The sequence below is a fragment of the Bos javanicus genome, chromosome 14, assembly GCF_032452875.1.
Source record: "Bos javanicus breed banteng chromosome 14, ARS-OSU_banteng_1.0, whole genome shotgun sequence".
Classification (NCBI taxonomy): Eukaryota; Metazoa; Chordata; class Mammalia; order Artiodactyla; family Bovidae; genus Bos; species Bos javanicus.
This window is the reverse complement of record NC_083881.1, coordinates 20,152,217-20,177,099: the sequence shown is the minus strand read 5'-3', so window position 1 is coordinate 20,177,099 and position 24,883 is coordinate 20,152,217. Positions and strand designations below refer to the sequence as shown.

Sequence of the window (24,883 nt, the reverse complement as noted above, 5' to 3'; positions counted from 1 at the left end):
AGAGTGAACATCCTCCCTAAATTAATCTTCAAAGTTAATGCAGTCACAATACAATAGCAACAATATTTTGGGAGGAAATAAAGGGGGTGGGTAAAAGGCAAAGTTTAAAATAGTACAGAAAGAAAGACTTCCACTTCTTGGGAATGTGGAGGAGGTGTATTCCTCCTGTATGTGTGCTTAGTCGCTCAGTCACGTCCGACTCTCTGTGATCCCATGAACTGTAGCCCGCCAGGCTCCTCTGTCCATGGGATTCTCCAGGCAAGAATACTGGAGTGGGTTGCCATGCCCTCCTCTGGGAGATCTTCCTAACATAGGTCTCCCACATTGCAGGTGGATTCTTTACTGTCTGGGCCACCAAGGAAGCACATTCCTCCTGTAAGTAAAACTAAAACCCCTGATGTTATATATAAAACAAGCACAGACGTCTCAGAGAGGGGAATGGCCATGTTCTCACAGCCAAGGAAGGACATGGGGGAGTTCCCTGGGCTTCATTTCTCCCTAATGTATCCTAAGGTCTACCCTGGTGGTTCAGTGGTAAAGAATCCACCTACCAATGCAGATGCAGGTTCAATTCCTGGGTCAGGAAGATCCCTTGGAGTAGGAAATGGCAACCCATTCCAGTATTCTTTTCTGGGAAAACCCATTGACAGAGGAGCCTAGAGGGCTATGGTCCATGGGGTTGCACAGAGTTGGAAACGACTTAGTGACTAAAGAACAACAGTGTATTTCTAACTGAATACTGTAGGAGACAGCAACCAGGAAACACCAATGAGGGAAACAAACAAAAAGCTATAGTGAGCCTGCTCCGTCAGGTCAGAGGCCCAGGGAAAGGGCCTGCTGGCCAGACCCACAGTTTTGCAATAATCTCTGTCCTGCAGCCAAACAGCACAGAGAATCTTTAGCCGCACCCACCTGGCCAGCAGAGGCGAGTGGGGCCCCATCCCAGACTTCAGGCTCAGGGGCCGACCACCCCACCACAGAGTCTCAGTCCACAATGACTTCACTCAAGTACTCCAAGTTTTGAAAATTAAGTGATTTTATAGACTGCCTTTCTAATATTTATTTTGTCAGCCATAGTGCTGTCACAGACTCACAGAAAAAAACTGTTATCAAAGATGCATAACATGCATTTTATATGACAGGTGTGTGATGGAGATAAATCAAGAAAAATGATCGTTTCCTTAAACTGCATTTATCTCTAACATGGATCATGGGTGAATTAGGGGCTGGAAAACAAGAAGTGCATTTTAATTTAAAATGAGCAGTTATTGGTAATCATTACCATTTGAGGATGGAGAAGAAAACTGTCTCCCCGAGGGGAAAATCCTTCCAAACTCCAACTCTCCTTGCAGAGGCTGAAGTCCGCTGGTTGTGCATATTCAGCTCCTAACCCCTTCTTATTTGAAATAATTTCTCCGTGTTACATGATCTTGTGTGTAGTTGTCCAAGGCGCTCTCCCAGACCATTGAGTTCTTAATGCTAAAATGACAACCACAGCTAAATATAGCACTAATAGTAGTGCATAGTAACAAAGTAGTTTGTTTCCTGGGTTTGGGGAAAGGGGTGGTTGCAGTTTATGTCAGTCTAAGAAAGTGCTACTTTTTTAAAATATAAATTTATTTATTTTAATTGGAGGCTAATTACTTTACAATATTGTATTGGTTTAGCCATACATTGACATGAATCTGCCACGGGTGTACACGTGTTCCCCATCCTGAACCCCCCTCCCACCTCCCTCCCCATCCCATCCTTCTGGGTCATCCCAGTGTACCAGCCCCGAGCATCCTGTCTCATGCATCGAACCTGGACTGGCAATTCTTTCACATATGATAATATACATGTTTCAATGCCATTCTCCCAAACTATCCCACCCTCGCCCTCTCCCACAGAGTCCAAAAGCCTGTTCTATACATCTGTGTCTCTTTTGCTGTCTCTCATACAGGGTTATGGTTACCATCTTTCTAAATTCCATATATATGCATTAGTATACAGTATTGGTGTTTTTCTTTCTGGCTTACTTCACTCTGTATAATAGGCTCCAGTTTCATCCACCTCATTAGAACTGATTCAAATGCATTCTTTTTAATGGCTAAGTAATATTCCATTGTGTATATGTACCACAGCGGAAAGCGCTACTTTTCACATCAGTTACAAGTCACCAGGAGCCTCAGCAGAGAATAAATCCCCAGGCTGCAGCTCAGGGCTCTTGATTTCAGATTCCTGGAGATGGAGCTCTGTGTCTGCATTTTATCAGGCTCCTCACACAGTTCTTAGATACACCAGACTTTGAGAATTGCAGGGTTGCAGTTTTGCTAAAATAAATTGCTTCTTGTTTAACAACATCCAAGGGTTTTATGAGGTTTTTATACTTTTGTAATATATGTCCAGCCTATCTCTCTGTCACCTGTCCTTTTAATCATTTAGCATCAGAGAAGCTGCTGCTTCCATTTGAAGAAACCCAGTGCTTCAAGGAAACACTGCAAAGAATGACTTATAATAACTAGCAGGAGAGACTCAATATTTGAAATTTAATACTTTCTAAAATATTGAAATTTAATATTTTTAGAATTCTAAAGGGAGGAGGATTCTGGAATCTTATAAAACGTGGTTTCAAAAGGAAAATACTTGAATTGGAATTAGTTGACCTGTTACAGATTAGTTAAACTTTTTAAATATATTTAAGAAAAATTTATTAACCCCATAGACCCCCAAATCCCTCTTCCTCTTCTACAGTGCTGCTGGGAATGAAGTCTAATTTGCTGTCAGTTTTGGATCCAGCTCCCACGGATTCCTGAATTCAGTCTTCTTTCAGCTCTTTGATTCACCATCAGATAGACTCAGACGAGTTCCCACCTCAGGGACCGCCCCGAGTGGAGCCAACCTGATGCAGCTCGGAGGCAGGACCCTCCATGTATAAGAGGGAATGTGGCCTCCTCCAGGATGCTCAGCGGCATCAGTGAGAGCAGAAGATGGATGAGCATTGGAATCCATCAAGGAGGACATAGGACAACGTAACGTGATACATCTACTTGGTGGCCTTCCTCTGTATTCCCTTTTCATGACATTGAAACATGTAAAATATCATGTAAGAAACGAGTTGCCAGTCCAGGGTCGATGCACGATAATGGATGCTTGGGGCTAGTGCACTGGGACGACCCAGAGGGATGATATGGGGAGGGAGGAGGGAGGAGGGTTCAGGATGGGGAACACATGTATACCTGTGGCGGATTCATTTTGATATTTGGCAAAACTAATACAATTATGTAAAGTTTAAAAATAAAATAAAATTTTAAAAAAAAAGAAATTTAGCTTGAAATCTGAAGACAGATAGCTCCCTCAAAAAGTTGTTTTAAGACTGCACAAATACTTTCAAAGGTAGTTTATTTGAAAATAGAATGTTTGTCTCTTTCCTTGCAAAGGAATTTCAACATCCTAACCTTTGCTTGAGTTGCTATCCAAAACGTAGTTCCAGTAACCGTTCATTTATTAATTCAAAACCCTCTGCTAAGCACGTTAAAAAGAATAGAATATTTATGAAACTCACACTCTGTGGCTCTTAGTCAAATAATTACTATAGTGAAAAGGATTTCATATATTTTGTGTTTACAACCTGGAGGCAAATAAGTCTCAGTATATCCAATTAAAATATGTTGAAGCAAAACTTTTACATTCCACTGATGCTAGATAAAGGGCTTCCTTATTGGCTCAGATGGTCACTAATCTGCCTGCAATGCAGAAGACACGGTTTCAGTCCCTGGGTTGGGAAGATCCCCTGGAGGAGGGCATGGCAACCCACTCCAGTATTCTTGCCTGGAGAGTCCCATGGACAGAGGAACCTGGGGGGCTACAGTCTCAAAGAGTCCAATACGATTGAAGTGACTTAGCATGCATTCATGCCTCCCTTCCTCCATCAACATCTTGAGAAACAAATAAGAAACATGAAAAAAATTTTCAGGTGCCAAACCTAAAATACGTTCTTTCTAAACTATTGAGAAAGGAGAATAACTGTGTAGTAGTCTGTTTTTCTAGGTAATATAAGACAGTTCTATATTTTGAACAGAAAGTAGCAAAAAACAAATAAGAGTAGTACTTGGTATGAGAGGTGGGAAGACAATGACTTCTGAGACTGGAGACCCTGGTGAGGAGGGCCTTTGGGTGATCTGACTTCATACTGTTACTGCACAGCATGCCTTTGGACAATTCACTAGATCACAGATTTCTTAAGAAGGAAGCACAGAACCCCAGGCCCCACCATTTCTCATCCTGAGCTCAGCTGGAAACAACGCTGTAGACAATGTGACCTCCACAAGGAGAACACCAAACTCACCCAAAGCTTCTGTCCCCTGACGACAGTGTCACAAGGTACTGGAAACAGGTGGACAGCGTGGTCAGTCAGTCTGGTGTCCGCAAGAGTGCCTTGCTCAAAGGTGGCCACTTCCCCCCTCAGGGTCCGGTCCCTGGCCACCTTCCCTATGAGTCCTCTCCTAACCAAACCAATCAAAGCCTCTCTGCCTCCACCTCTGTCCTGGCCTAGTCGCACTTCGACATAACACCTTGTTTTATCTCCTTTACAGCACTTACCACTGCGGGAAACCATATTCCACGTTGATTTAGTGTTTACTATCCTCTGCTAAAATGTGACGCTTCTTGGGAACAGCCCAGCTCTAGCCAAAGAAGCAGTGTCGTTCATCTGACCAATATTTATTGTTATGTCACAAGCTGGGGATAAAATGTCAAGGAGAGCAGACGTGATCCTTGTCCTCATGTGGTTTATGGTGCAGTGGGGGAGACGTATATTATGGTGCCGTGGAGAAAAGACATAACATGACACATGTAAAATTATCACTGTGGTGAGTGCCGAGAAGGAGAGAAACACAGGCTATCAGCGCCTATGATAGAACATCTAATTTAGTTAAGTAGATCGGAGGTTTCTCTGGGGAAGAGGCTTTTGAGCTAAGATTTAAGATGCATAGACATGAATTAAGGGAATAGAGTGGGGGCTGGGGATGCCCCATGGCAGGAAGGAAGACGGTGCCAGAAGGATGGACAGAGGATGATTGATGGGGCTGGACCACTGGGCACTGGGGGCATGAGAGACAGGAGTGGGTGGGAAGGATCTATGTGGCAAGAATATGCGGCAGGATGGGGCAGGGTGTGACTTTATCCTGAGAGTAATGGAACCATCGAATGTTGTGGAGGTGTGAGTACGCCTGTTCTTGTGTTCACAGGAGAAAATTAGCAGGTTTGAATTTTGTGAAGATGACTGTGATTTATCTATAGAAGAGATTTAGAAAGGACAGAAGTGGACCACTGGAAGCATGTCCTGGCAGTGCCCTCAGGAGACATGATTGCAACTTGGATTCAGTTAGTAATGGTGGGAAAGGAAATGAGTAGGTAGATCCTAGAAACACACAGAATGAAATTTAAAGGGCTTGGTGTTGGATTGGTCATAAGGGAACCTCACCTCCCTAATCATCTGGGCTGATGAGTGAAGCTGCCAGTCTCAACTATAGGGGACAGTGTGGGCCTCAGAGAATGCTGTTGGGTGGGGGGGTGGATTAATTATGACTGTCTCCACTTCTTGAATGTCTATGAGTTATAAGTTTAGCTCTATGCTATTCAACCCAGACAATTGTTTATATCCGCACTCTCTAGTAGCCCAGTGGAATTCTGCAATTTTGTTTCCCACAACCCTTGTTGTTGTTAAGTCACTAAGTCATGCCCAACTCTTTGTGACCCCATGGACTGCAGTATTCCAGGCCTCTCTGTCCTTCACTATCTCCTGGAGTTTGCCCAAGTTCATATCCATTAAATTGGTGATGCCTTCCAACCATCTCATCCTCTGCTGCCCTCTTCTCCATTTGTCTGCAATCTTTCCCAGCATCAGGGTCTTTTCCAATGAGTCAGCTGTTTGCATCAGATGGCCAAAGTATTGGCCTAACAACCCTAACTTCTACAAAATGTATGAAACATCAAATAGGCCTGAACTCCAGCAGGAGGACTTCAGAGAGAATTGGACTGGCTGTTGGCGGCTTTATCTGTAATGAATATGGGGCCAATAATATCCAACCTGCCATCAAAACCACTTCACAAAAAGGTTAGTGGAATCTCAGCATAAAATGTCACAGAAACTGAGGGCAAATTATCAAAGCTTTGTTTGATTTGATACCAACATCCAGGGCCAGTCAAATAGCATTTCATATATCACACTAGAATGATCATAGCATATTTCAGATCACATGGACACCCCTCTGACATAATTACCTTTACTATTTATTATCACCTCAGTAGGCAGCAAAGCCAGGAGATGTTTTAACTAAAGCAACAGTTATGCTGAGACCTACATCTGAGGTACTTTTTAAAGTACAGCCCCAAAGTGTCTGAATGGTAGGAAAATTGCATTAGAATCAATTATCTAGAATTTACCTAGGAGACATTTTGTTGTCACTATTTCTGTCATCATAAGTCTGTAGAAACTCTGGAATAGCACAAAGCAAGCCTTTCAGTTTTTAATCATTATATGTGGTATAGTCGCAAAGTCATGTTCGATTCTTTGCAACCCCATGGACTTCAGCCACCAAGCTCCTCTGTATGGGCTTCTTCAGGCAAGAATACTGGACTGGGTTGCCATTTCCTTCTCAAGGGGATCCTCCTGACCCAGGGATTGAACTTGGGCATCCTGCATTGCAGGCAGATTCCTTACTGACAGAGCCACCCAGGGAAGCCAATCATTATATGAGTTCACTATGACATTATTTTTTGGAAAGATTCCTAATATTTTTCAGAGGATCTATAGCTATACATCTATCTATCTGGCAACTACAAATCCGCAAAGATAGATGTAGTGTGTGTGTGTATATATGTATACAGTACTCTAAAGTGCTTAATAACTATAGATGTTCATGATAATATGTTGGATTTAAAACCTTATGTAAAATTTAATTATCTTAAACAATAATAACTCTCAGGAACAGCACTAAACACATTAAAAATACTGCAAACACAAAGGCAAAAGTGTAACTTAACAAACAGTATCTTTCTAAGTAGACAAAGTAAATACCAACTTGATAGCTTATTTGGGGAAATTTATCCAATAAACTAAACAAGCCATCTGTTCACACAAATCCCAAGTGATTACAAAAAAAGGAATTTGTTAATAATCTCAAATAAAAAACAAAACCCCCCACAATTTACCATTTTGTTTCATTGTGTTTTTCTCTCACTTTGGAAAAATTCAGTCTTCAATCATGCTAATTTGATTTTAGAGTAAAGGCAAATGAAATGTAGAGCTCAAAGGTTTAATGAGCCTCCACAAATGCATAAAAAATGTAAAGGCAAGTAACCATTAGAAGAGCAGTAATATGTCAGCAATGAAGTACTCCTGGGCCACAGGGATGTTTGAATCCCTTCACTGACAGCAAAGTGATGAAAGAACATGACTTAGAAGGAGGACACATCCCATCTGGAGGGACCAGTGAAGGCTGGTGAGGTGTCCATCACTGAGGGAGCCATCCTGCCAAAGCTGTGTGGTCCTGTGGTTGGCAGAAAGACAGTGCTCCCTTCAGGTGTTTAGTGCATCATCGGCCACACCAGCATCATAGCATCCCTAACTGCTAAGACTGGCATCGTACGTTGAAAGATATTTGCAAGCAGTATCAGAAAATCTTCAGCTGAAACTCCTTTAGCATTATCTACCAAACATGAAGGAAAGTAGGAAATACTCTGTCCGATGTCAGGAATATTCACATTCAGAAAGTGTATTCCAGCCCTCCTCTACGTGTTCCAAATTATACACAAAAACATGCTCATATTAGTCAATTTGTAAAGGTACAGAAAAATACAAAGAAGTAAATGAAAACCACCCAAACTCCCATCTCTAAAAATAACCATTGTTACCATTTTGATATATTTCCTTCCTGTCTACTCTTAAGCATATATACCTTTTAAATACAACAAAGTCCACACCATATACAGATTATCCTGCTTTTTTTCATCTAACTTGGTATCATCATGGTTTTCCATGTTGTTGAAAATAATTTACAATCATGAATTTTAAAGTCTGCATAACCAATTATGTACAGTAATGCATTCAACAGATAATGTATTTATGGGTATGTTTTCTATTTCCAATGTTCATGATTAAAAATACAATTTCTGCAACTTTTTTTTTTAACACTTCTGAATCCAGGGCTCTAAAACAATTATGTTAGGCATGAATGCTTCAGTTTTCAGGCATAATAAAACAATTAACAGATGTAATGAGAGTTTAACAAATTTTTTGAAAATTAACACACAATTTTTGATTTTTAAAAAATTTGAAAAAGTATAAGGTAATGAAAAGGCTATTTCACATGAATCTCTATATTTGAAGGTCACATGTTTTCAAAGTCTTTTCCAGTGTTTTCCATGTAGCTGACACTGTGGCAGGAATACTCTCAACATTGAAGCAAATGCCTAAACTTTTGCCGTCTGTGTGGCTGCAGTGGTCTTGTCTTGTAAGTGAAATATCCAGATGGTTTTCATCTTCCTATAGAGGAGATCACCAGGAGTAGCTCAGGTGCTAAAGGGTCCGGGAGTCACACCTGCAGGGCCTCAGCGGGTGGCTATTACATAGAGTTGCAAACAACGGTAATACTTTACATAGTGTAGTAACTGTTACAACACTGCCCTCCAAACCGCAAAGCAAAGATCATCAGCTGAGAAATGCTCATTTGTAAGCTAGGTTGTCTTCACAGTCCAGGTAAACTGCAAAAATATTGCTGAAATAGTCCCAGACGTGCCCAATTCATTCCTGTGTCATTTTGATATATCCCCATCATTGGGGGGAATTTGTATCTTTGGGGGCACCATGAAATGGTCCGGGCTTGTCTTTTACTGTTTGACTGTTCCGGAATCTGTTTACTGTTCCAGAATCAGCCATTTCTCCAAGGAGCTGTGATTCCTCTTGTTGGAGTAGAGAGTGGTTATTTGTTCCTGAAGTTACCTTGCTTCTGCTTCCTGGTCCATTCCCCCTAAACCATAATAATAACGGCATATAAGTTTTCCATTTCTCTTTGGAGACAGAATGCTCAGATCTGACTAATGATTAACTAAAAGAAACTGTGTCCCCACCTCTGCCCTCCAGTACAGGTTACATAAAAGACTTCACCTTCCAGAGAGGACCGTGTTTTATCCCTGCCGGTTGATGTGATAATTATGACACGCACTGCTTTCATCTGAAAAGGAAATATTCTTATCGGAAAAAAACTAAAACTTACCCACAAGCAGACTGGTCTTCACCTTTCACATTTGAAAGCACAGGTACAGATTGAAAAAAGGATTTAAACCACCAGGTGGATTCTGCCACTTCGGGTAATCCTATCAAATAAAATTCACATTTGTTGTTCAGTCGCTCAGTTGTGTCTGACTCTTTGTGACCCCATGGACTGCAGCACGCCAGGCTTCCCTGTCCTTCACCCATCTCCCAGAGTCCGCTCCAACTCCAGTCCATGTGTCGGTGATGCCATCCAATCACCTCATCCTGTCACCCCCTTCTCCCCCTGCCGTCAACCTTTTCCAGCATCAGGGTCTTATCAAACACAATTGAGAGACGAAAAACAAAGGGAAATAGGCAGGGTGGTGCTGATAAGAAATGAACTACATACCTAGCTGGGTTTTGTCATCACCTACGAAGTTGGCAGAATCAGGGCCAGTTAAAGAGGGGCCTGAAGAAACACTGGCCTCTGTAGGAAAGAAACAATAATAAACAAGCAACTAAATAATAAGCCAACACAGATTTTTACATATAAACTCTCAAGTAGCATGGTCTGAAATCATTTAATCCTGGATTAGGAACTGAAAATTTGGTTATATTACCAGCCCATTAGAAGTCTCCAGAATAATGCATATTACATTTTTATTAATAAAGTATATTCCTTTCCATGGTGAACAACTGTCACACAGATATTAAGTAGAATTTAAAATATATAATAAATGTTATCAAATTCAAAATCTTAAAAAGTACAAAATCAAGAATGAATATTATTGTACTATATTAAATATATTACTTGTATACAAGTCATATATAATGTATTATATTTAAATATCCTACAGAAGTTATCAAATTTAGAAATAAAAGAATCATTTTAAAAGAAAAACATCTAATTTGTCATATCATACTTCTATTTTAAATCTAAGTGTTGTAAAAGATAAGAATAGAAAAATAACTTTTAAGAATGTAATAACTCTAAGAACATGGGCATAGGTTAACTTTGGGTGGGGGAAAATAAATTAGTAGATGTTTCCATCTCTTGTCTACAAATAACCCTTGAAATAAGACTTTTCTACAAGCTGGTATGACTTAAAAAATGATAGCTTGGTTCTGAAATGATTGTTTCATTTTATGAAATTTCTGAATTTTCTTTGAGAAGCTATACTTTTCCATTTAGCTATAAATTTACACAGATGGAGAGATAAATAAAAATAAAACTGGCCAGGTAGAAGCTGACCTACTAACCACAGGAGAAAATGGAAATGAGAGAATCTCTGAAACACATTTGTGCTACTTCTCTTTTCTCAGAAATGAATATTTTATTTATGCAAAATTATCAGGTTTTAGTGTATCCTATTAAAGGTAAGGCACATGAAAGTAAAACCCACAGGAATGAGTTGCCATTTCCTCCTCCGGGGGATCTTCCTAACCCAGGGATGAAACCCTCAAATCCTGCATTGGCAAGAGTATTCTTTGCCATTAGCGCCACCGGGGAAGCGCCCGCCCTCCCCCCAAGCCCGCCAAAATTGTGAAATATAAGCTTATTTTTACTTATTTATGTGTTAATGGTTTTATGGCTATAACAAAACATAGTTAAAGCAAAGTGATGAGGTTTGACAGTTTTTACTGATTCGGGGAGTCTCTGATAAGCTCTATTCCTATTTTTTTCACTGTCACAAAGAATTGTCATATTCTCCCTTTAGTTCTGACAGGACATGATACGTAGGTTAATTACACCCCACAAACATCACCTGAGATCATATTCTCTAGGGCCACCCTCTAGAGTTGTTACGACTCACTTCGATAATACTGATTTCTGGCCAGAAGACAACCAGCGGAAGGCACGGATGCCATTGTCCCCTGAGCAGGAGCCAGTGAGTTGGTGACCAGCAGCCTGCAAAACAGGCGATAAGAGGCTAAAGTTAATCATATTAGGTTCCTGTTCCTTTTCCCATGAGTATTTTTTGTAAAGCAACATAGCTTACCATGTAATAAATATCCCATAAAGAATTAAAGAGTTCACACAAAGTTGTGATCAGATTCATTGCCATAAACAAAAAATGCAATTCATTAGGTGAAAACACAAGAAAAAATATATATCCAAATATAACCATGTCCACAGCTGGCTCCAGAAGTGTAAACACAGCCCTGACCATCACTCACCTGCCTGCTTTCTTCAGCCTGCTCTTCCAAGGAACGTGGGTCTACAGCTTCTTCAGAAAATGCAGACTTGGGAAGGGCTGATTGATGGTGATCCGGGACAGACCTGCCATGGGGCAGGGGGTGAGCCGTCTGTGAGCACAGCACCGCTCGGTCTGGAAGGCAGAAACCTGAGCTGGGAGTGGACGCAGGTGGGCACTGGGCCACCACAGGCGGAGCCAGAGGCACCCTGCCTGCCTGTGTGCCCTTGACTGGGTCAGCCTGCCAGCAGGGGCTGTGGGCCAGGCAGGTCTTGGCCCGGATGTAGTGTTGTCCTGGCCCTCTGGACAGTCCTGGTTCAGGACTGCTGGCTTGACAGGGAGGGAGGTAACAGCCACTCTGGGGACAGAGACACAAACGTGGTCAGTCACGCAGCTGGGGACAGCACCACGCTGGGCTCTGAGGGGGACACCACGGACAGGCTGCAGGCCAGCGGGAGGACTGGATGTCATCACAGCCACGGGGATGCAGTGCAGAGGCACAGGGTCTTGGGGGACAGGAAAGAGGTCGGGGAAGCGAGGGAGCCTTCCGGAGGAGGGCCGTTCACTGCACCCCCAGTGGACAGCAGGTTAGAGAGTCCAGCAAGTACAATCCAAGACACATGGGAATCATGGGGACTGAGGAAACAGGAGCTTGATAGCCTTCTAGCAACACTGCTGATTGAAGCAAAAGCTGAATTTCTGTTCTGCTTTTAGCAATGGTCCTTACTTGAACTGCTTTGCCATTTCCTAGACTCAGTTTGCCAAGAGGTCCAGCTGTGGATCCCTGGATGTTAGGAAGAAGATGCTGTCAACTGGTGATTCAGTTCATTTGGCGGCTGTTGGTTTCACCGGCTTAAAGCAATTTTGGCAACGTGTACAGAATTGCTCATCACCTATGTTCAAATTTACTCAAAATATTTGTCTTAGTTTGCCATCATGGTTCTTTTTAAATACCTACTCTACCTGGTTATGACTCCTTTCTGTTGCCAGTATTATTCATTTCTGCCTTTTCTCCTTTTGTCTTGATTAATTTTGCTGGCGGTTTCTCTATTAAATCTTTCTTCCAAAGAACTACCTCTCTTGTTTTTAGGTTTTATATTTTATTTCCTGTCTTCTTTTATTCTTCTTCCTTTTATTTACTTTAAGGTTATTCTTGTTATCTATTTCAAAATATTTTTTACTGCTGTTATGACATTTCTTGAATATTTGAATTATTTAGTGATGCTTTTCTAGACATATACTTTCTCTGGTAGCCTAGAGGGTAAAGCATCTGCCTGCAATACAGGAGACCCTGGTTCGAACCCTGGGTAGGGAAGATCCCCTGGAGAAAGAAATGGCAACCCACTCCAGTACTCTTGCCTAGAAAATCCCATGGACGTTGAAGCCCGATAGGCTACAGTCCATGGGGTCGCAAAGAGTCAGACACGACTGAGTGACTTCACTTTCACCTCCTAGACATATAAATGTTCTCAATTATCTTTTAATTGATGATTCCTAAATACCCTATGTTGTCAAAAGAGTCTTCTCCTTTTTATTCATTCTTTCAAATAATTTTGGAAGTGGCTTTCTGTGTATTGATAATAGTACATATTCTTCCATTGCACAGTCATGATTTTGTATCTATTTGATTGTTACTTAATTATGTTAAACAAACGATTTATGTACTTACTGATGTCTTACCATCTGCCCTCCCAGTCTGTAGTGCGATCGCATCAGTTGAGTCTGTCCATTTTGGTCTCATGTGTTTTGCAGCCGTGTGGGCAAGTGTGCACAGAATCCTGATGTCATAGCTTCTTGGTGGATCTTGGATTTTACTTTCCTTTATCAGCACTAATGGTTTAACTTCTGCCCTAGATTCTCATTGGTCTAATGCTAATTTTGTGGCACCTGCTTTTTTATATGCAATCAGAAATTGTCTCCTTTCATCTCTTTATTTTCTATCTGTTCTGTTTCCTTTTAAAAATAACCTATCAGCTCCCTTTAGCTACATTATTTTCTCCTAGTTTTACAGATGCACTTTCTGTCACAGTTGTTGAACTGTTGGCTGAGTTGCTTAGCACTAAATTTCTTCACAAATTTTGGGATGTGGATTTGCAGGTTCCTTCTGAGTGGTAGGTAACTTCCATTGCTCTGTCCAGCTGTGCACCACCCCTGGCCACTATACCACACCTCTCTCCTATCTGGTGGTATCAAGATTTGACCCATGGTTTTAGTTTTTGAAGGATTCAAAAGTGAGTCTCTCAAAGACAGGGGGTTTAGTTCCATTCAGTCACTCAGTTGTATCCGATTCTTTGCAACCCCATGTACTGCAGCATGCAAGGCTTCCCTGTCCATCACCAACTCCCAGAGCTTGTTCAAACTCATGTCCATTGAGTTCATGATGCCATCCAACCATCTTAACCTCTGTCATCCCCTTCTCCTCCTGCCTTCAATCTTTCCCAGCATCAGGGTCTTTTCTAATGAGTCAGTTCTTCGTATCAGGTGGCCAAAGTATTGGAGTTTCAGCTTCGACAGTCCTTTCAATATTCAGGACTGATTTCCTTTAGGATGGACTGGTTGGATCTCCTTGCAGTCCAAGGGACTCTCAGGAGTCTTCTCCAACACCACAGTTCAAAAGCATCAATTTTTCAGTGCTCAGTTTTCTTTATAGCCCAACTCTCACATCCATACAGGACTACTGGAAAAACCATAATTTTGACTAGACAGACCTTTGTTGGAAAAGTAATGTCTCTGCTTTTTAATATGCTGTCTAGGTTGGTCATAGCTTTTCTTCCAAGGAGCAAGCATCTTTTAATTTCATGGCTGCAGTCACCATCTGCTGTGATTTTGGAGCCCAAGAAAATAAATTCTGTCACTGTTTCCATTGTTCCCCCATCTATTTGCCATGAAGTGATGGGACCGAATGCCATGATCTTCATTTTTGAAGGTTGAGTTTTAAGCCAGCTTTTTCACTCTCCTCTTTCACTTTCATTAAGAAGCTCTTCAGTTCCTCTTCGCTTTCTGCCATAAGGGTGGTGTCATGTGCGTATCTGAGGTTATTGATATTTTTCCTGGCAATCTTGATTCCAGCTTGTGCTTCATCCAGCCCAACATTTTGCATGATGTACTCTGCATATAAGCTAAATAAACAGGATGACAATATACAGCCTTGACGTATACCTTTTCCAATTTGGAACCAGTCTGTTGTTTCATGTCCAGTTCTAACTGTTGCCTCCTGAACTACATACAGATTTCTCAGGAGACAGGTAAGGTGGTCTGGTATTCCCATCTCTTGAAGAACTTTCCATAGCTTGTTGTGATCTACACAGTCAAAGGCTTTAGCATAGTCAGTGAAGCAGACGTTTTTCTGGAATTCTCTTGCTTTTTCTATGATTCAACAGATGTTGGCAATTTGATCTCTGGTTCCTCTGCCTTTTCTAAATCCAGCTTCAACATCTAGAAGTTCTCAGTTCATGTATTGTTGAAGTCTCGCTTGGAGAATTTGGAGCATTACTTTTCTAGCATGTGAGATGGGTACCCTATATATTTTTGCTTTAGCGACACCCAGTACAAAATCCAACACATACCATAGTTCCTATTCTGAAAATCTGACAAAACCAATGTAGTCTTCCTCCTGTGTGTGGTAATGAGGGTTATATCCTTGGCTAATGATTAAAATGTTATAATAGGGCTCCGATTTCCACACCATAACCATGACATAAGGCAGGCTAATTTCTCCCCGATTGTTCTCTGACTCATGTTATTTTCCAATATCTCACTATTAAAATTAGATCCATCCACATTTCACTGAGTCTTTTATCCTAAAATTAAGTTATGCAAACATTTCTCTTTGATTATAACACACACTTCAAACTTAATGGACATCTCATTAAAGGAAGAGAAAGGCATATTTAAGAAAGACTATGGGGTCGCACAGAGTCAGACACGACTGAAGCGACTTAGCAGCAGCAGCATTGCTAGTCACAGTCCCCCATAGTCTCTCTGAGGGGTGACCAGTTTATTACATGTGAGACACTATTACTCTTTCTGGGTTTGTTGATGATGGATGAAGTTGGAGACAGATATCCGATCGTTGTTTTGTAGAGCATGGAAATTCATGGCAGAAAGATGGTTGTGCTTATAGAAAATTCACTACCACCCTGTGCTGTTAGACCACTGACGAGGGGAAATCAGAGTCTGGGTGACTTCACTGCCTCTGCCTCATTCCAACTCCAGTCTGAGATGTCTATGTGTGCACACAACACACTGGGGGTCTTTAACATGCAGTGACATTGGAATCAGTGAACATGCCCCGTTAAACATAAACACTCTGTTGTTGTTATCCACTCAGTGTTATCCGACTTTTTGAGACCTCATGGACTGTAGCCCTCCAGGCTCCTCTCTCCACAGGATTTCCCAGGCAAGAATACTGGCGTGGGTTGCCATTTCCTCCTCCAGGGGATCTTCCCGACCCAGGGATCGAACCTGCATCTCCTGCATTGGAAGGCAGATTCTTTACCACTGAGCCACCAGGGAAGCCCAAAAACATACACAAGGCCTCTATAATACCCAAAGCTTCAAATGAACACTGTTCAGTTCAGTTCAGTCACTCAGTCGTGTCCGACTCTTTGTGACCCCATGGACTGCAGCACGCCAGGCCTCCCTGTCCATCACCAACTCCCAGAGTTTAGTCAAACTCATGTCCATTGAGTCCGTGATGCCATCCAAATATCTGTGGCCGGTGCTTTATAGCTGAATCACCCTTCACCCCTCACCTTCCTCCTGTACCTGCCTGAGTCACCAAGGATGAACTTACAGTTCACAGTGTCAGATTCAAGTGGTGCCAGGGGACAGCTGTGGACCTGGGACCGCGAGGTCCCACCTTGCTCACACAGCTCAGGATTCTGTCCCTGAGGCTGACTATTGGTCCCCCTGCCTTACAGCTGCCAGAGGTGATAAATCCTTCACCTGCAGACTCTTACCATCCACCTACACTGGTTAATACTCTCTCTCCTTTCACAGATTTTTCCAGTGTGTGGATGCCATCCCACTACATCCAGCTCATCCCGATGTCCAGTGATAGCTGCTTCTCTGACCATCACACCCCTGAGCAGCTATGGATGCTGGACCAGCCCCTGCCACAGTGCCCCCCACCCCTCCACACCCAAATCACCACTGGTAGAGGCTGTAATAGCCACCCTGGTCTGCTGGGGCTTCTGTAACAAAGCAGCAGAGATGAGGTGGCTTAAACCACTGAAATTTGTATTTTCTCTTCTCCTGGTTCTGGGGCAGCATTGGGCTCTTCTGAGGCCCTGTCTTTGGTTTGTAGCCTGTTCTGTGTCTTCACAGGGTTGTCTTCTGTGTGCCCGTGTCCTAGTCTCCTCTCTTAACGGGCACTCAGTCACATTGGACCAATGTCCCATCCTAACAATGACATTTGAACTTAGTCACCTCTTTAAAGACCTTATCTCCAAATATAGTCACATCCTGAGGTCCTGGGGGCTAGGACTTGACCATGTGCCTCAGTCTGGAATGGCCTGCTGGAGTTTCCCATGGGCTGTGGCGCTTCACCCATCACCAACCACAGGGGCCACACAGCTGCCAACCAGGTGAAAGGTGCTCCAACTCTGAAACCCCAGCCCCAGGGCACCCTGTCCTTGGCCGGATTCCCTGGAGAGCAGAAAGTGAGACGCACATGGCGACACTTGTGGGACAGAAAGAGGCCTTGGGCGCTACCTGTTCAATCCATCAATCTCATCAACACGTCACGAGATCACTCAGACAGCTTGCCAGGTAAAGCAAGATTTCAAACACAAAGTGTATGCTGAGCACAAAAGCTTTCATTTCAGACATGAATTGATTGAATATCCTGAATTATATCCATTTTGATGTATCTTTATCCATAAATCTGGGCACTGCTATCACTGGAACATGATGTACATAGTTTCTGACAAAAAATTTCATATGCTGTGGTCATGTTTTCACTGATCCTTTGACTAAGCTTACAAGAAATAGTTTCTTATTTAGAATTAAAACCAGAGAAGCCATGAACTTTAGAGGCAGAAACATGAGATTCATTTTTAATCGACTCATAGTAATTATCAAAGAGCACAAATCAACCCAACATGTTGAAAACATTAGATTGTGCATTCTTCCCTCAAAATAAATATTTTAAGTCTGAGATTTACACATAAAATGAAAGAATATTTTTCACAGTGATATTTATTTTACTGTACTTTTCACTCCTTGTGCCTGATGGAGAGTAGAATTTTTAAATGTGACATTTTTCACTTCCTATCTGCTTTTTTTTTTCTCTTACAAAAATAACTCTGCTCAACTTTCAGATGAAGTATCAACTTTTATCAGATGATCCAAAACACAAGTGGATTTTGATCTTCAGCCCAGGGAAGGAAGACTGTCTCTATGAATTTCATCAGCAGAGAGGAAGGGGAGGAAAAAAGGACTTCTGGCAGAACTTTCCCAAACTGTTGCCAGGAGCCATAGAAAGCTCACTTGTATTGCAAACCCATTATAACATTATAAAATAGTTTTACGTATTCAAGGTAATTTATGAATGGTTAACTACAGAAAGGCAGAAGCAATCAAGGTTACGTGAGTCACAGGGTGTTTTAATAAAGTGTTAGATTCTAGTGGTGTCAGATCTACGTGTATGTAAATACAGGCCCTCAATCACAAAAACATGCCTAGATGTGAAATTTTAGCTGCTTGTATAGTAAATGTTTGTAAAACTAGTTTTACCTGAAATCCAGAGAAAATACTGGTGAAATATTTGCTGAAAATTTAATTGCTTCAATCAGTGGCACAACTTTCTGTGTATACATCTATAGATGTATCTCTATGTAAAGATAAAATAAAGATTTTATCTTTATCCCAAAGATAAAATCTAGGATCCTTTCATGAATCCAGGCTCATTTCAGATTAGGGTGGATTTTCACAGGGGTTTTGATGTTTCATAACTCTTCGCCAAGGCTGCATCACCTTCCCCAAATCATCCCTCAGAACCACCCTACCTTACTAATGTTTAGTCACTTCAGTTGTGTCCGACTCTTCAGCTGTGACCCAATGAACTGTAGCCTCCAGGGCCCTCTGTCCATGGAATTCCCCAGGCAAGAATATTGGAGTGGGCTGCCATGCCCTCCTCCAGGGGATCTTGCCAACCCAGGGATCAGACCCACGTAAACCAGGACAAATTTCCTTGTATTGACTTCCCATTATGGATAGTTTCCTCTTGTATCTACTGGGAAAGAAAGCTAATGAAATTCAGAACCCAGTCCATTTAGGTCTGGATTTTGTGTAAAAGTGCTGGGTAAGCAAGATGGCATCCATCTCCCTACATCTTTATTTCTTTTTGCAAGAACAGGACTATTAAAATTTAAATATACTTCAAAATATTGCACCTAAGGATCTTTAAGTTGGTGTATGCTCTGAAAAACATGATACAAGATGCCCCTTATTAGCAATTCAATCCAATTCGTGTTCTCCTTTTACTTTAAAATTAATCTCTAATTGTACATTAGATATCTGTGAAAAATCATGAACTATTGTAGCCTCTTTTAGCAAATCTCCAAGGGAATATGTCTACTGGAGTTGGGCTATAGAGTAAATAATCATATTAGAGGCCAAGGGCTTCCTTCAGTGAACTCTGTAGAACTAACTTTCCTTGATCATTAAAAACAGTCCGCTTTGTAGCAATTTTACATCCTTGGTGAACGTAGCCCTTTTATGAAGCATCTCCACGGAAGTATCTTTGATTTGATATTTTATTGAGAATTGAACAGAATTAATACATGTTTTCTGTAGGGCTTATGCTACAATATACCCAATGACTGCAAATTCACTGATTTCATTTTATCAAACATAACCAGTAATGAGTTTAGAGTAAACAAAACAGAAGCCACTCTTTCATGTCTAGTGGGAATACTCTTGAGTTTGTTTTAACTTTTAATTAATTAAGATGTCCATACAAGGGATCAAGTGTTTATGATTTTTCAATGAATATTTATGAAAGCTCATTGTCCAAAATTCACAAGCATTCATTCAGACTCATTAAAAACGTTCATGAATATTTCCCCCAAAACAGAGATCATAAACTGAAGCACTTTGTCATCCTTTCAAGAGCCACGTAAAGAATATCCATGAACATAAACCACGCATATGTTGGTGAGCATCAGTGTTTCTTCCTTTGGAACATATGACCTCTTTACTTGGGATCAGCAGTGTTTTAGACCCCATCTGTCATGTTAGCAAGAGGTGTTCAATAACTCTCAAAAAGTTGGGGGGCAGGAAAGACAAAGTTCTAATACTGAGTTTGAGGCAACAATTACCAAATCCTGAAACACTGACGAATTAATTTTACAATCTAGAAGTCAGAAGTCAAACGTCATCATCAAATGACAGACTAAGATGAGAATGAATTTTCCAGCAAGTAGATCCATGTCACAGCTGTTTACAGAGTGGTTGCTATGTGTCAGGCACCAGGCTACTATTTTTACTTTTGAGAATCCTGTGGACTGAGTGAAGACTCCTGAGGATTAACAGAGTGTCACATCTCTGTCTACAACAGAATGGAAAGTAGGAGTTGAAATCACAATGGCATTTTCAACAGACATCTGGTGTTTATCACTCATGGACACTAGTCTTTCACGGATGTAGTTCTACAAGGAGGTGAAACTCAATATTGTGAATCCTTAGCACCCACTGAAACTCAGGTTTGCTTACTGTTCACTCCTCCTAAGATGTTCTTTAAGCAAGTACTATGTAGCGGGTATCTCACCATGCTAACACATATGGTAGCCAAGACAATATCCTTGATCTCATGGATGCTAGGAAGTAAACTAATATAATTCCTACCAGGGAAGCCTACTTCAAGTAAGAAACAGATAACTATGCAGGCAGAATGTTCCCTGGTGACTCAGATGGTAAAGAATCCACCTGCAATGCAGGAGACCCAGGTTCAGTCCCTGGGTCAGGAAGATCCCTTGCAGAAGGAAATGGCAACCCACTCCAGGATTCTTGCTTGGAGAACTCCATGGACAGAGGAGCCTGGCGGGCTAGAGTCCATGGGGTCACAAGAATAGGGCACAACTGAGCGACTAACACTTTCACTTTTTCACAAGCGGGCAGCGTTGGGAGCTGATTTAGGTGAGAACAGCCTCCCTGAGGGGGTGAACCGGGCAGAGTCTCAGTGAAGGAGATGACTCGTGCCTGGTGTCAGAGTGAGGGCAATCTCAGACAAGCTCAGCAAGGGGGCGGCCATAGTCGGGGGGTAAGGGTCAGGATGAGACGTTTCCCAAACAGAAAACGCAAAGAGATCATCTCATTTTAGGAAAATTCGATGACTTCAGTCTTACACGTATTTGTTTATTCTTTTCTTTATTACTGTGTTCTTTTTTCTTGCCAAGTAGCATTCCGACATGTGACTTTACCACGATGTGTGTGTCCGTTCTCCTGTTGACAGACATTTGGGGGTTTCTAGTGTGGGATCATTGTAAGCAAAGTTGCTAAGAACACATGTCTCCAAGTCTTTTTGTAGACAAGTGTTTTCATTTCTCTTGGGTAAATACTTAAGGGGTGGAACTGCCAGGTCATGGAATAGGTACGTGTTTAACTTTTATAAGAAGCTGCCAAACAGGTTTCTAAAAATGGCTGTAAATTTTCACTCTCTTGCCAACAATGTGTGAGAACCTAGCCCGGGGACGGCTGTGCTCGAGGCGTGTGTCTTTGTCGGGGGTCACCATCACCCGTCCTGCTGGGGTGAAATGGTGTCTAACGATGCTTCTCTTCTGTATTTTTTGATAATTGATGATGTCGAGCATCCCTCCCTCTGCTTCCTGACAACGCATTTTCTTTTCTGAAAAGAAAGCATCAGTTCAAGTTTGTTTGTGTTGCATTTGGGTTGTTGGCCCTTGGTTAATGACTTGTAGGAGCAAGCTTTTATTCTGAACACAGTCTTCTCTCCTTCATGAATATTTCATTTCATTCTGTGTGCTGTCTTACAGTTTTTCTTACTCATGTCTTTTGGTGGGCTGAAGTTTTTAATTTTGTTGAAGACCAGTTAATCACTTTTAAAAAGCAGGTTTTGTGCTTTTTTGTATTCTGACTAAGAAATCTCTGTGTAGCCCAAGGTGGTAAAGATATTTTTCTATTTAGATGTTATATACCTTTATATTTCGGGTTTAGATGTAAGGTCCATCTAAAATCATTTTTATTAAACATTTATTTTAAATGATGTACTTTCATATTTTCTGGATTCTCTTATTTGGTTAAATTTTTCAATGTCCGATGATAAGATGACATTTATGACTAAGTGTTGCAGGTTTGGGCCCTAAAATATGATACCCCTTTGATACAGACACATTTCTAATCAATACCAAGTGACTGGTTGTTTTGTAAACTGAGATGTGACTGAATTAGAAAATATTTCACTGTGTACCTTTGAAATTTAAAAAAAGAAAACTTTTGTCTCACATTAGTACTTCTCGAAACTTTGTTGTTGCTGATGATAATCATTCTTTGTTATGGAGGGATCCAAACCTGCCCTTCACCTACCATTTTCTTTCTTGTTCCCTTCTTCTACCCTGTGTGTTTCCGTTTGGTGCTTAGAGTTTTTGAGCTACCTGCTTCATGAACGTGCTAGTTACTTCATGTATGGATGCTTCTGGGAACTCTCAAGGCTCCGAGGCTGAATTAGGAGAGCAAAAAGTGTAACTGTTGTTTCTGAGTCGCTCAGGTGTGTCTGACTCTCTATGACCCCACGGACTACAGCAGCCAGGCTCCCCTGTCCTTCACTATCTTCCAAAGTTTGCTCAAACTGATGTCCATCGAGTCGGTGATGCCATTCAACCATCTCATCCTCTGTCGCCCCCTTCTCCTTCTGCCTTCAATCTTTCCCAACATCAGGAGCTTTTCCAATGAGTCAGCTCTTCACATCAGGTGGCCAAAGTATTGGAGCTTCTTCCAATGAATATTCAGGACTGATTTCCTTTAGGATTTACTGGTTTAATCTCCTTGCTATCCAAGGGCCCTCAAGAGTCTTCCTCCCAACTGAGGAGCCACCAAGGCATGAACCTCTGACCCTGATCTAGCAACAGAAGGGAGCTCAGGGAGGCTGGCCTCTTTCTGTCTGAGGTCCTGGTGACAAAGTCAGGCAGAACTCAGTGACCTGGGTCTCCTCTCCCCACTGAGGCTGACACCCTCCTCTGCCTCCTGCATAGGGGACAGATCCAGGAGCCGCTCTGTCCCTGTGTCCCCACTGCAGTCCCTGAGCCAGGTGGCAGGACAAGAGAAAGGAATAGAGTTCTTCCTTAGTTCCTGTTGCTCCATTAGGGATGAAAAGTCAGTTCCTAAATGATGCTAGGATAACTGGTAGAAAAGCTGGACTCAACCCCAGGCATCAGAAGATCAAAAGGGGAAGTTAAATCAATAATTCAGAGAGGTCCCTGGGTGGATACAAGCCAAGATGCACAGAAAAATAGATGTGAAGGGTGGAAGCTGCCGGCTCCCACAAGAGTGAAGTGAGAGCCAAGTCTATGCAGGGTAGATGTGGAGATGGGGCTGTACCCAGGGGACTGGACAAGGAAGTTGTACCCTATGGAGACTAGGTTGTATCGGTCTCTCCAGGCCAGGCCCCTTGACATGACAATGAAGGGTTTGCCGAGAAACTAGACATGAGGATGGTCAGTCGGGTGAGGGGGGAGGGCTGTGGCTGACAGTAGACAGTGGAAAGGACGGTTACAGTGGGTTCTGACCCCCAACAAGGGGACCCTGGAGGGGAGCTTGCAGTTCAATTCCTCAGGAATCTCTAGAAAGAATAGAACATGGACATGAGATGTGGGTCTGAAAACATGGGGGTTAATCACTGTTCATGGAGCAGCCACACGTCCCCATAACAACCCACCACCATCATACCAGATGCAAAGGGCTGGTGGAGCAGCCTTGACCCAAACCAGCTGTGTTCCTCGAGCAGCAGCCAGGTTAGCTCAGGGGGTCTGACACCCAAAATGGCCCACCCACATGGTGGTGACTAGGGCCCCCCACTGCCCCTAAGTGAGTCTACTCTGACACGGCGCCCAGTGGTCCACTCAGCCCCATCCATCCAGGCAGCACCAGAAGACATCTCTGCTCTTGAAACTAGCCTAGGAGGCAGGTGTTGCTGGCATCTCAACACATAAGTCGGGCTGTAGGCATCCTCGACTGAGCGACTAACACATCCTTGAGAACTACTCTTTACCTTGCATGGATGGGAAGCCTGAGTTCCACTGGCATCTTTCAGGGTCTGGATGAGGGATGAGTTGCCCGTGGTTTGCCCGTGTGTGATTTTTCTGAGCGAGTTCTATTCTTAAGAGAGAGATTAGCAAGTCTGGAAATTATATATAATTATAATAAATGAATGTAAATATTAATATTGTTATATAAGCATCCTTATTACACAAAAATGAGAGTAAAAATATATATACTAAAAGAAATCTTTTTCCCAGAAAATGTTGCACTACTAATTATACAACTTCAGACTTTGAGCTGTTGCTGCCATTTGAAGGAGGGAGCCATGAGCTGTGGAGTCTCAGGGTCACAGGTGGCCCTGCAGCAGCTCCAGGCAGCTCTCACGTGTGGGCTGTGAGACACTCACGACGGTCCAGGCACGAGGAAGGTAGATTTACTTGGTTTCTAAAGTTCCACTAGACGGAGAGCAGGGCAAGGCAGTGAGTGGGGAGAGCTTGGAGACTGTGTTCATGGACATTGTGTGTGTGTGCATGTGTGTATATGTGTATGTGCGTGTTTGCCTGACTCGTGTGTGTATATATGTGTATGTGCACTCATGCATGTGCTTTCTTTGCATGGAACATATCTAGAATTCACACAAACAGAAGTACGGAAAAGAAGAGAAATTGCTTTACTCTTCTCATCAGTATAATATCTGTGAGAAGCGGAATGAAAAAGAAACAGACCCAGCTGCTCCCATGAGTTCTTTGTGCCAGAGATGAACCAGGCGGACCTTCCTGGTGAGCAGAGGGTCAGGGACACAGTGGGAACTGGCTGGACGGAGGGTGATTTCCAGACCACACATGTGGTCACCACTGTCAGGACAGAGCCCTCAGGTCAAGATGGGAGGTCGCCCCGCGACCTGCCTGTGGTATCTCATGGCTCCCCTCTGCCCAGTCTCAGGGTCCACGCTTCTCCATACTGAATAACTGCCCTCCTCACCTTGGGAGCTCCTGGGGCCTCAGAGAGGCTACAGCTCACAGCTCAAGACTCCATGGTGACAATGCCACTTCCTCCAGGAAGCCTTCCCTGACTTCCTGCCCCCAGAGCTGAGGAGGCTCTGTTCATCCACTGTCTTGATAGCCATTAACATCGACTGCAAGCATCAGGCTGTCAGGGGCAGACCTTTCTGCTTCCCAGGACACCCACGGCCAGCACACCTGTCCCCACAGGGCAGAGTGAATGAGTGAAAGTC

At 42.5% G+C, this 24,883-nt stretch overlaps 1 protein-coding gene across 1 annotated transcript; it reads right to left on the bottom strand.

Annotated features, from left to right (window-relative positions):
- Positions 1-7,015: 7,015 nt before the first annotated feature.
- Positions 7,016-12,849, bottom strand: PPDPFL (pancreatic progenitor cell differentiation and proliferation factor like). The gene is made up of 5 exons (XM_061438725.1): positions 11,414-12,849; positions 11,050-11,144; positions 9,645-9,722; positions 9,258-9,357; positions 7,016-9,011 (listed from the first exon to the last, which is right to left on the bottom strand). Exons 2-5 carry the CDS (start codon positions 11,102-11,104, stop codon positions 8,816-8,818), a joined length of 429 nt encoding a protein of 142 aa, XP_061294709.1. The 5' UTR covers positions 11,105-11,144; positions 11,414-12,849; the 3' UTR covers positions 7,016-8,815.
- Between the last annotated feature and the right edge of the window lie 12,034 nt (positions 12,850-24,883).